This window comes from Brassica oleracea, chromosome C7 (assembly GCF_000695525.1).
Source record: "Brassica oleracea var. oleracea cultivar TO1000 chromosome C7, BOL, whole genome shotgun sequence".
NCBI lineage: Eukaryota > Viridiplantae > Streptophyta > Magnoliopsida > Brassicales > Brassicaceae > Brassica > Brassica oleracea.
This window is the reverse complement of record NC_027754.1, coordinates 44,357,334-44,368,779: the sequence shown is the minus strand read 5'-3', so window position 1 is coordinate 44,368,779 and position 11,446 is coordinate 44,357,334. Positions and strand designations below refer to the sequence as shown.

Sequence of the window (11,446 nt, the reverse complement as noted above, 5' to 3'; positions counted from 1 at the left end):
ATACCCATAACCCAAAATACCAAAAAACAGGATCCATTCGGTATTTATGTCGGGTTCAGATTCATTTTTATCGGATCGGGTTCGGTTCGGATTTTCGGGTTCGGTTTATTTGCCCAGCCCTAGTTCAGCACCTATTTTCACCAATTAAAATGTTTAGCAGTCCACTGTTTAAACTTGTTTATGAAAACTTGATCAATATATTAATTAAAAAAAGTATACTTTTTTTTTGTTTTATTGAATAATATTCATTTACTCAAAATACGTATTTAAATCGATGACTCTTTTTACCCCGACAGTTTTAATTGGATTTTAGAAACACTTGTTGTGTATTAAAATAGGCCTGTCTTAATCTACTAGTAATAAAATTGGATTTTAGCATTAGGCCTGTTTTGACCTTTCAGAAGCTGCTACAGACGAGAGAGACTTTGTCGAAATCGAAACTCTGCGTATGTGGATCGAGTCTCCGAACCTCTAACATAGACCCTCGCCGGAGCCGTTGCAACAGGTTTGTAACTTTACGTCTCTCTTTACTTCACCAATTCGCTTATCGCCTTTCGATTTATGTGCAAATTCAGAGACTTTTATTCATCTCTCTGTGTTTTCTTATTAGACTCTGCTAGAGAACATACCTTCTTCAAAAGCCAGATTACGATGAAGATTGTCCGCAGAGATTTCGTTCGTAATGGACCCGGAAGCGTTAAGGTTGTTTGATTGATTCCCTTCTTCTATTGGGATGTTTGAAGCCCCAAGCTTAACTGCAATTGAATTGCTTTTTTTTTTTTTGCTAAATATAGATGGTGGCTGAGGACTCTGATGATCTCTGGTATGCTTATAACCTCATTGCCGTCCGAGATAGTGTAATGGCTGTCACTTTTAGGTACACTCTCAAGGGATTTATGTTTGTTTGATTGAGACTAGTGACACCATTTCGTTAAAAAGGGGTTTAATTATTTTTGTTCCTGGTATCAGAAAGGTTCAGAGAGAGGTGCCTGGTGGGGGAAGAGACTCTGAACGTGTTAGACTGAAGCTCGAAGTACAAGTTGAGGTATGTTTTTTATGGGATTGGTTTCAACCTTTGTTAATACTTCTCTACAATGTCAATGAATGTACTATATTGCTTTGCATTCATATGGGTTCGTCTTTAGCCCTTTTGGTCTAATATTTTCTTTATTCATTGAATTAGGAGGTGGACTACGACAAAGACGCGGCTGTTCTGCGCATACGTGGGAAGAATATCCTGGAGAATGATCACGTAAAGGTAGATTGAGACGCTGACTTTTACCATATAGTTTTTTATTTTTGTGTGTGCTGCTGAAGCTTGTGTTGTATCGCAGATTGGTGCATTCCATACTTTGGAGATTGAGCTGAAACGACCTTTTGTATTGAGAAAGGTAGATGCCCCTCTTTTTTTACTAATCTTATCCTTCACAAGTTCTGTTCTCTTTCTACCTTGTAAGTGTGGCATAATGCGTCCTGCAATCTATATTTTGTAGTAGTCCATTTGCAAGATAATCATCGTTAGAAGCAGCGGCACCACACTACATATTGTTTTAGATATTGAATTTATTTTCCACAATCTTTTAGTATTTATTTTTAGAATGCCTAGAAGTGTCAGTTTGCCTTTAACTATGGTTATTAAAGTACACGATCCCATTTAAAGCAGTTTTGGAAGTAGAAGCCACCTTGCTGTAGTTAGGTCTTGATGTTGTTTCTATAGCCAGCCTGCTTACTATGTTGGTGGTTGATTTGTAATCGGTAGTGTGTACATGGGTGTGATTTTCAGGGAATATGGGACTCACTGGCTCTTGACACACTCAAGCAGGCTTCAGGTATGCTGCTCCTTTGATTTTGTATATGCTCATAGCCCTGCAAATCAATATTTATTTCGGTCCCAAGTTTATCTAACTTTTTTTTTTTCCTTGCATAGATCCCGCTGCTAGTGCTGATCTAGCTGTAGTTCTAATGCAAGAGGGACTTGGACAAATCTTCCTTGTCGGCAGAAGGTACTACTTACTCTAGTTTGTGTTTTGACGGCATGCATTTCTACTTTCGTTCATTTCTGATCTTGTTTACTTTATGATTGGCAGTGTGACAAGTAGCCGTGCACGAATAGAAACATCAATTCCTAGGAAGCATGGACCTGCCATTGCTGGTTACGAATCTGTATGTTGCTGCACAGTTTCATTATATACATGACTGATTGAATTTCTCTGATATTTACCCCTTCAATTTGTTTTGTGTGTGTAGGCTTTGAAGAAATTCTTTGAGAATGTTCTGCAGGTTTGTTTTTAGTTCCCAGATTATGCAATGTTTCATATTGTTGTTTTAGTTCCACATATATTCTGAAAGTCTGTTTGGAATATCACAGGCCTTTGCGAAACATGTTGACTTCAGTGTCGTTCGTTGTGCAGTGATCGCTAGTCCCGGCTTTACAAAGGTAATTTTTTGTATCTCGAGGCTGTGTCTAAAACTTACAGAGGGTTAATCATTGTTTCAAATGCAGCTGGGCAAGCTTTATACTAGTATAAAACACTTCCAAGGTTTACAGGTTTCCCGTACATATATGATAAGCTTTTTTGATTGTTTCTTATCTTCAGGATCAGTTTCATCGTCACTTGTTATTGGAAGCTGAAAGAAGACAGTTGAGACCTATAATTGAGAACAAATCACGTATAATTCTGGTGCACACGAACTCTGGTTATAGGTATTGTGTTTCTGTAACCTGTCAAAATAATTATCCTCCAAGTTACACAAATCAATAGCTTTTTGTATTGTTTTGCTTATTCACTTCTATAAAGCCTTCAATTTTTCTTTTTTCTTTTTTGATTTCTAACATTATGTTTTTGGCTCACAGACATAGCCTAGGAGAGGTTCTTAATGCACCCAACGTGATGAATATGATCAAAGATACTAAAGCAGCAAAAGAGGTGATTTAATTTGTCAATTTAGCTTTGAATTGCTAAATTGGTTAAGTGTATAAGAATGTTTTATTGTCTTTTGGATTTTTTTTTCTGGTTGCTTATTTGAATTCTTCTTGAAATGTACCGTTATCATCCACTTGCTTGATGTGAATTTTGCCTTTTGTAGGTCAAAGCTCTCAACGATTTCTTCACCATGCTTTCAAATGTGAGGTTCTTTTGCGATGAGTAGAGAAATATTCTCAATCGTTTTAATATTTATATAAATGCGTCTTGAGATTCGTTTGCTTTACTTAATCCAGGATCCAGCTCGAGCATGCTATGGACCAAAACATGTAGAAGTTGCTCACGAGCGAATGGCAGTCCAAACACTTCTCATCACCGATGAGCTTTTCAGGTTCAGTAATGGAAAGGAGGACCAATCCTAATTCGACTTATTGTAATTTCAAAAAGGCAAAGGTGATTGACGTTATAAACTTTTTGTGCAGGAACTCTGACGTGAAAACAAGGAAAAAGTATGTGGATTTGGTGGAGTCGGTGAAAGATTCAGGAGGAGAGGCTTTTATATTCTCGTCGATGCATGTTTCAGGGGAACGTGAGTGTTCCCTTCTTTATCCCTTCTTCTTTACTGTGCCAGACTCTTATACAGTGTTGATGAACTTGCAGAGTTGGCACAACTCACTGGAATTGCAGCTCTTCTCAGGTTCCCTTTACCAGACCTCGAAGACATTGAGATGTAATATATCTTCGGCTATAGAAAACAATACAAAATCATATAGCTCTCATTATAATCCTCTATAGCTTAAAGTGAGATTTGTATTGTGGGCCAAGAAGGCAACTCTTACATTGAAGTACAGTTAGTTGTTGCTGTTTTTCAGCGCTTTGGTTTCAGTCAAATAGGAAACGCTATACCTTGTTGAATCTTGAGCTTTCTGATCTGTAAAACATATTTTGGGAGCACTTAACATTAACACATGATTTCTTATGCGTATGTATGTCCATTTTGAAATTTACAAATGTTCATATAAACGCTAGTTATGTTTTTACATTTGATACAAGACCATTGGACCAAGATCTTCTATCGACCAGTCACGTTACTTGCTGTTAGTATGAATGCCATGAAAGTTCATATAATTACTCACGAGCACTCACACATACAAATAAACTAAGTTTCAACAAACTAATAAATTTTAAAATATTTAAAACCGCAGAAGTTGACCAGTTTCATTTATAAAATATAACAGATCAATTTCATATCGACAAAGTTGCAAAGTAAACGTATATTTTAATATAAAATAAATATTATTTTTTTGGTGTAAATACAAATATTAAGTTGTTTTTTAACCGTTCATGTTAAGCTAGATGAAGTTCCAACTTAAAACCAATTGGTGATAAATGGAGTGGTCCATGTATTTTATGTATTGCTTATGATCCTTTTCAACTACCGATGCTGAACTTTTGTCCCTAATACGCCTTTCGAGATGATAGCTCTTTGAACGTCAATCTCGGAATGTTCTGGCAAAGATCGAAGGCCAACTTTAGGCCGGATCGATGTGGATCGGGTTGGATTGCATGGATCGGGCTATGATACCATGTTAAACTATAAGAGACTTCCAACCTAAAACCAATTGGTGATAACTTATATATTGTTTATGATCTATTCCAACTACCGATGCAAGACTTTTGTCACCGATAGTTTATCTAAATTTTTACTTCCAATTAATTTGTTAAATATTTATTCTCATATAACATTTTTAAGAAACTATAGTCAAATAGTAAAGTAAAGTTTGCTACCAATAAATAAATAATACGATACCGACCAATACCGATCAATAAATATGAAAATTCATCTGTGGTAAAAAAAACCGTTAGTTATAAAAAGACGAAGAAATGCAAAAACCCTTAAATAAATAAAAAAAGGGTAGAAAAAGGAAAAAGAAAAACCCTATTCGCTCACTCTTACTCTCCGACGACAACAACTCCAGCAGCAGCCTCTGTCTGCTTCGGGAGATCAATTCAATTCAAACCATGGCGCAATCTCTCGAGCTTCTCTTGATCCAATTCCTCATGCCCGACAACGACGCTCGTCGCCAAGCCGAGGATCAGATCAAACGCCTCGCCAAGGATCCTCAGGTTGTCCCTGCCTTAGTTCAGCACCTCCGCACCGCCAAAACCCCCAACGTCCGCCAGCTCGCCGCCGTCCTCCTCCGTAAAAGAATCACCGGACATTGGGCCAAGCTTTCTCCGCAGATGAAACAGGAAGTTAAACAGTCTTTAATCGAAAGCATCACCGTAGAGAATAGGTTTCTCTTACTTCCTCACACTCTCTCTGTTTTTCTTTTGAATAGGGTTTTTGAAAGTTTCGATTTTTAAATTAAAGTTTCGATTTTTTAAATTAAATTTGTTAATTTAACAGTCCACCTGTGAGGCGTGCGAGTGCCAATGTTGTGAGCGTAGTAGCCAAGTACGCTGTTCCAGCTGGAGAGTGGCCTGACTTGTTAACATTTCTCTTCCAGTGTAGCCAGAGTGCTCAAGAAGACCACCGTGAAGTGAGTCTCTTACTCCCCTGTGAGCTGTGAAACTATTTGATAGGATGTTTTCTTCACTTAGACCATCTCTAATGGTTTACTAACTCTGTAATAGAATTAGTCATTCTATTATGGAGTGGAAGTAGAGTTGGAATTGAGTTCTTTTACTATAAAATAGTGAAAAAATAGAGTGAGGTTGGAGATACTCTTATCTTAATGTGTTTTTGTTGTTGTTTGTAGGTGGCATTGATCCTTTTCAGCTCTTTGACTGAAACTATTGGGAACACATTTAGGCCATACTTTGCTGACTTGCAAACTCTTCTTCTCAAGTGTATGCAAGATGAAAACAGCAGCCGTGTCAGAGTTGCTGCTCTCAAGTAATTTTTACTTCCTCATCATGCTCTCTTCTTTTAAAATTATCTCTATCTTTTACACGCTTCTGTAATTTACCAGGGCAGTGGGCTCTTTTCTTGAGTTCACAAGCGACGGGGATGATGTGGTAAAATTTAGCGACTTTCTTCTCTTTTTTTGGTTTATGTTGTAGCCATGTTTAAATGTTTCTTAGTATTGAGTTTGGTGCTGATGTCGTTTCTATCAGGTCAAGTTCCGAGATTTCATTCCAAGCATATTGAACGTGGCGAGGAAATGTATTGCTTCTGGCGAGGAGGATGTTGCTATACTTGCTTTTGAGATTTTTGATGAGCTGATTGAATCTCCTGCTCCTCTTCTTGGAGATTCTGTCAAATCAATCGTGCAGTTCTCTCTTGAAGTCTCTTGTAATCAAGCTCTGGAAAGTAGCACACGTCACCAGGTTAAAACATAGGAGAATGAATCATTCTCTTTTTACTTGAAACAGGTTTAAATTATGACTCCTTGTGCTTTATTTCATTTATTGTCACCAGGCGATCCAAATAGTTTCATGGTTGGCAAAGTACAAATACACTTCCCTTAAAAAACACAAGCTAGTCATACCAATTTTGCAAGTTATGTGCCCTTTACTCGCCGAGTCATCTGATCAAGAGGACAACGACGATGATGATCTCGCTACTGATCGTGCAGCTGCTGAAGTCATTGACACACTAGCTATGAACCTGCCAAAGCATGTGTTCCCCACTGTTTTCGAGTTTTCTTCCATGTATAGTCAGAGCACGGATCTGAAGTTTCGGGAAGCTTCTGTAACTGCTCTAGGTGTTATATCAGAAGGCTGCTATGATCTTATCAAAGAGAAGCTAGACATTGTTCTGAATATAGTCTTGGGAGCTTTAAGAGACCCTGAGAAAATGGTTCGTGGGGCTGCATCTTTTGCGCTAGGCCAATTTGCCGAGTATCTCCAGCCTGAGATTCTGTCGCATTATCAGAGTTTTCTTCCGTGTGTTTTGAATGCGATTGAAGATACATCTGAGGAAGTGAAGGTAAAATTTAAAGCATATGATAACATGAAAACGTTAGTTTATTAGTAACATTTGTCATTACTGTCCACAGGAGAAGTCATACTATGCTTTGGCAGCGTTCTGTGAGAACATGGGAGAGGAGATTGTTGCTTACCTTGATCCTTTAATGGGGAAGCTCATGGCAGCTCTCCAAAATAGTCCACGTAATCTGCAGGAGACTTGCATGGTACACAGACAATCTTTCCCAGAGTTTTCTGGAATATTGATTTAAGCTGTTTGCTACTTGCTTGCAGTCAGCAATTGGGTCGGTTGCTGCTGCTGCAGAGCAAGCATTCAATCCATACGCTGGGAGGGTTTTAGAGGCGATGAAGTTCTTCATGGTGCTCACTAATGACGAAGATCTTCGTGCCCGTGCACGGTCTACTGAGCTTGTAGGGATCGTCGCAATGTCCGTTGGGAGAAAAGGGATGGAGGCCATTTTGCCACCTTTCATCGATGCTGCAATATCAGTAAGTACCTTACTGTTAGTATGTCATTTTGTGGAAGAGAGAGCTCACAATCACAAAATTTTCAGGGATTTGGATTGGAGTACAGTGAGTTGCGAGAATATACTCATGGATTCTTCAGCAACGTAGCTGAAATATTGGATGACACTTTTGCCCAGGTGTGTCTACATTTCGTTTATATAGAGATTTATAACAGCTTTGACTCCATTGATTATGTTTAAAGTAAACCAAAAAACTTTTTTTTTCTGCAGTATTTACCTCGCGTTATGCCGTTAGTATTTGCTTCGTGCAATCTTGATGATGGGTCTGCGGTCAACATTGATGAGTCAGACGATGAGAGTGTTAACGATTTTGGTGGGGTATCCTCTGATGATGAAGCTCATGATGAGCCTAGGATTCGGAACATAAGTGTAAGAACAGGAGTTTTGGATGAGAAGGCAGCTGCAACTCAAGCTCTTGGCCTGTTTGCACTCCACACTAAATCTTCTTTTGCACCGTATCCTTCATCTTTCCCTTTACATTTTCTTCTTCTTTGAACTTCTTACGAGAATCTTTATTCATGGCTACTTAACTAATTTATCAGCTACCTTGAGGAGTCATTGAAGATCATGGACAAACATTCTGGATATTTTCATGAAGATGTTCGGCTTCAAGCTGTCACTGGTTTGAAACGTGAGTTTTCTGTTTATTGATTATCTAATTTCTTGTTCCATTGATTGTCATTGTTATTACTGGGCCGGAACTATGCCGACAAGGACGATCTTAACCATAACCCTTTGAACCTCTTCCGTTAGATTAATTTGAATAGACAAGCTTAGTAAAGTGTTGTTTACTTGATTAAATTTCCTAAACAGTTGGTCATATACTAGATCTACAGTTCTCGTTCTTGCCGCCAATATGTGGTTCAGCTCTCTAGGCCCTTTACTTTTGTAATATCATGCGGGATGTAATGTCCCACTCAGTTTTGTTAGAATTAGAAGTATGCAGTTCATCGCATCTGTTAGTATTTAAAAGCTAAGGTGGTCTATGGGTTAGACTTGACAATAATGGTAGCATCAGAGACGCATTCTACTTTGAATATACTGATCTCATATTTTTCCTGTTGGATTGCAGATATATTGGCTGCAGCACATGCCATATTCCAAACTCATAATGTAAGGGATTTGATCTTGAATCTCTCTATCTTTCCCTCTGTTCCAGTTTCCTTTTTCTGAATGTTTGGTTCTCATGCAGGATGGAACTGGGAAGGCAAATGAAATTCTTGGTAATCCGCATTACACATCAATTTTGTTTTCTTCTCATTAACAATGATAATTTACTAGAAGATATTGAAACAGTTTTGGTCCACCGCAGATACAGTTATGAATATTTATATCAAAACCATGGCTGAGGATGACGACAAGGAGGTTGTTGCTCAGGCTTGCTTGAGCATTGCAGATATCATGAAGGATTATGGTTACATAGCCATCCAAAATTGTGGGTGTCAGTTTCATAAAAAAAGTTATTTCACGGTATTCAATCTTCTTTCTACTCTTGGACTGAAGGCATTGTTTCGTAGATTTACCACCCCTTGTCGATGCGACATTGCTACTGCTGAGGGAGAAAGCAGCTTGCCAGCAGCTAGAAGATGAGAGTGACGACGATGATGATGATGCTGGACATGATGAGGTTCTCATGGATGCAGTTTCTGACCTCCTCCCCGCCTTTGCAAAGTGTATGGGGTCTCATTTTGAGCCCGTCTTTGCAAGTTTCTTCGAGCCGTTGATGAAATTCGCGGTGGGTATTAATAACTACACCATTCATTGCCACAACTTGTTTCATTGAAATTGAGGCAATTTCTTTCACTTCTTGTCTTCTGTAGAAAGCTTCACGTCCCCCACAGGATAGGACAATGGTAGTTGCCGGTCTTGCTGAAGTTGCTCAAGACATGGGTGCTCCAATCGCTGCCTATGTTGATGTGATTTTCCTCATCTTATATCTTATGTTCTCTAAGATCCGTTTCTTTTTGTTGAAGAAGCCATATTAAAACCAACCATTGTTGAATATTTTTTTTGCAGAGGATAATGCCCTTGGTGCTAAAAGAATTGGGGTCACGTCATGCAACCAATAGAAGGAATGCAGCTTTCTGTGTCGGAGAGCTATGTAAAAACGGGGGTGAAACTGCTCTTAAGTATCCTTTTCCTTGTTACAAACTTCAACTATATCCTAGGCGTAAAGACTTTTGTCCATTGGTTTCTATGCTTATCTATCGTCTTCCTCGGTCACACGCCACATTTGTCTTCCCTTGATTCAATACCAGATATTTTAACGATGTGCTACGTGGAATTTACCCGCTTTTTGGCGAGTCAGAGACAGACCTTGGTGTTAGGGATAATGCAGCAGGTGCCACCGCAAGGATGATTGTTGTTCATCCTCAACTAGTCCCGCTAAATCAAGTATGATCTCGGACTAGGCCAGTTTCTCTATTTGTTTGCTTACTTCATGAAACACGGTACTCATTCCATAAGTTATACAATCCAGGTACTTCCAGTGTTGCTGAAAGGTTTACCTCTAAAGGAAGACCAAGAGGAGTCCATGGCTGTATACAGCTGTATATATTCGCTTGTTTTGGCATCCAATCCACAGGTATTTTTTTCCACTAAAACTTTTCAAGTTCTGACAGGAACATTTTCGTTTGGGGCTTAATCCTTGTGCTTGGGATGCAAAAATAGATCGTCTCACGTGTTCCGGACCTGGTTAAAATCTTCGGACAAGTAGTGGAGTCGCCGGTAGAGAAAGCTGAAGTGAAAGCAATTGTAGGGAGAACTTTCTCCCACCTGATATCGGTTTATGGCGATCAGTTGCATCCATTAATAAGTGGTCTACCACCTTCTCAAGCTAACGCTCTTGCTGCGTTTGCTTCTACTGGCTGATCATCTCTCTCTCTCTCTTGTGATCTATATATACTATCTCTCAAAAGCTGAAAACTGTCTTCAGGTATTTTGTTTGTTTGTTAAAATTTTTTAAAATCCATTCTTGCTCATTTGAGCCACAAATCTTTGTTTTTAGATATCTTGATTAGCATTTGGGGAAGAGGGTGTTTTGCTATATGTTCCCTTCTCTAGAGTTTTGTCCTCATTTGTTCATCTCTTTTCTCCATTTATTTTATAATTTTCTAAGTTTGCAAGTTATACGAGTGGGGGATGGGTAAAATGGTTGGCTGTATTTTACCCTATATATGTTTCAATTTTCTTGTTGTGTTTAATTGATTCATCATAGATAAGAGTTTTCTTACTTCTTTAGCCATGAATTATATATGCCTTTGGATATTATTATCTTTCATGCAACACTTTAGTGGCACTAATTAATTCACGAGGCATTGACGGAAAGGGACTAAACTATGTTTATGTGTGAATTTATTGTTGGTTCAAGATCATGTGCTTCACATATATGTTCAGTGACGCTTAGAAAGGAGATATAAAATAGTGGTCCAAGAAAATTGGAAAGCTCTCTTCTGACCACATTTGTTTAGCTTCTTGATCTCTGGATATGATCAGATCCTTACTTTGGTGTCTTAAATCAAAGGCTTTGAAGAATCTTGGTTGTGGAGTTTAATTTTAGCACTTTTTTTGGGTCAAGGTTTCCTAATCGTTAGAGACTTATTAGCCGAGGACATATATATACAGTATAAACTAAATTAATCAGAATAACAAATTACACAAAAGATAAAGAAGTTAAAATGCAATTTATAATTAGAAATGGAATTAACACACAAAAACTAAGCTGGAGTACTACTCAACCACCGTGAGCGTCATCCTTGGGACGTAGTGTACGCGTGTTATTTATTTATTAATAAAAAATAATAGTATCAATAAGGAGCGAAGTAGTGTGAGGCGCCGTCTCTTCAACCTCTTCCGTTTCGCTTCTTTTCTGAGGTTTTATTATTGTTGTAAAAGTTTTATTACACCATATCATTCGCGCGAATAACCGAGATTCCTCCCGGAATCTTATTTCCTCTGAAAGTGACAGGTGGATTGTAGAAAACTGCAACGAGAGAAGAGCGAAGATTAAAAAGGTCAAAAGCCGGAGAAAATTTACAGTCAATAAAGGGAGGGGGGGGGGGG

At 38.4% G+C, this 11,446-nt stretch overlaps 3 protein-coding genes across 5 annotated transcripts in view; all 3 read left to right on the top strand.

Annotated features, from left to right (window-relative positions):
• Positions 1-370: 370 nt before the first annotated feature.
• Positions 371-3,909, top strand: LOC106301924 (protein PELOTA 1). Of its 2 annotated transcripts, none has more exons than XM_013738412.1 (17): positions 371-505; positions 611-702; positions 795-877; positions 970-1,045; positions 1,184-1,258; positions 1,335-1,391; positions 1,784-1,829; positions 1,928-2,003; positions 2,088-2,163; positions 2,248-2,280; positions 2,369-2,437; positions 2,598-2,704; positions 2,855-2,927; positions 3,088-3,126; positions 3,221-3,315; positions 3,407-3,513; positions 3,585-3,909. In XM_013738412.1, the coding sequence occupies exons 2-17, from the start codon at positions 652-654 to the stop codon at positions 3,656-3,658; spliced, it is 1,137 nt and encodes a 378-aa protein (XP_013593866.1). In that variant the 5' UTR covers positions 371-505; positions 611-651; the 3' UTR covers positions 3,659-3,909. The 2 variants fall into 2 exon arrangements, with proteins under 2 accessions (XP_013593866.1, XP_013593867.1); XM_013738413.1 differs by having other exon boundaries at positions 473-491; positions 609-702.
• Positions 3,910-4,845: 936 nt separating this feature from the next.
• LOC106306664 (importin-4-like) lies at positions 4,846-10,432 on the top strand. Its single transcript, XM_013743364.1, has 20 exons — positions 4,846-5,221; positions 5,335-5,467; positions 5,687-5,823; positions 5,900-5,945; positions 6,045-6,257; positions 6,349-6,858; positions 6,929-7,063; positions 7,131-7,346; positions 7,412-7,501; positions 7,595-7,839; positions 7,927-8,015; positions 8,457-8,497; positions 8,577-8,607; positions 8,697-8,819; positions 8,902-9,119; positions 9,205-9,300; positions 9,401-9,513; positions 9,643-9,778; positions 9,864-9,968; positions 10,055-10,432. Exons 1-20 carry the CDS (start codon positions 4,947-4,949, stop codon positions 10,253-10,255), a joined length of 3,153 nt encoding a protein of 1,050 aa, XP_013598818.1. The 5' UTR covers positions 4,846-4,946; the 3' UTR covers positions 10,256-10,432.
• Positions 10,433-11,204: 772 nt separating this feature from the next.
• LOC106302140 overlaps positions 11,205-11,446 on the top strand; it is a 2,394-nt gene continuing 2,152 nt past the window's right edge. Inside the window, exons 1-2 of one of the 2 annotated variants that reach the window (XM_013738667.1) lie at positions 11,205-11,257; positions 11,346-11,438. The gene's annotated coding sequence lies outside the window, so the exon portion shown is untranslated. Of the gene's footprint in view, positions 11,439-11,446 lie in introns of both variants that reach the window. The other variant, XM_013738669.1, reaches the window with a different exon arrangement.

What these genes read in the sequence shown, in the direction of transcription:
- LOC106301924 (XM_013738412.1), top strand. Translation starts at nt 652, where the DNA reads ATGAAGATTGTCCGCAGAGATTTCGTTCGTAATGGACCCGGAAGCGTT. An exon ending in AGCTCGAAGTACAAGTTGAG is followed by an intron (nt 1,046 to 1,183) that starts GTATGTTTTTTA and finishes TCATTGAATTAG; the next exon opens with GAGGTGGACTACGACAAAGA. An exon ending in TGGAGAATGATCACGTAAAG is followed by an intron (nt 1,259 to 1,334) that starts GTAGATTGAGAC and finishes GTTGTATCGCAG; the next exon opens with ATTGGTGCATTCCATACTTT.
- LOC106306664 (XM_013743364.1), top strand. Translation starts at nt 4,947, where the DNA reads ATGGCGCAATCTCTCGAGCTTCTCTTGATCCAATTCCTCATGCCCGAC. An exon ending in ATACATCTGAGGAAGTGAAG is followed by an intron (nt 6,859 to 6,928) that starts GTAAAATTTAAA and finishes TACTGTCCACAG; the next exon opens with GAGAAGTCATACTATGCTTT. An exon ending in TTTTGGCATCCAATCCACAG is followed by an intron (nt 9,969 to 10,054) that starts GTATTTTTTTCC and finishes ATGCAAAAATAG; the next exon opens with ATCGTCTCACGTGTTCCGGA.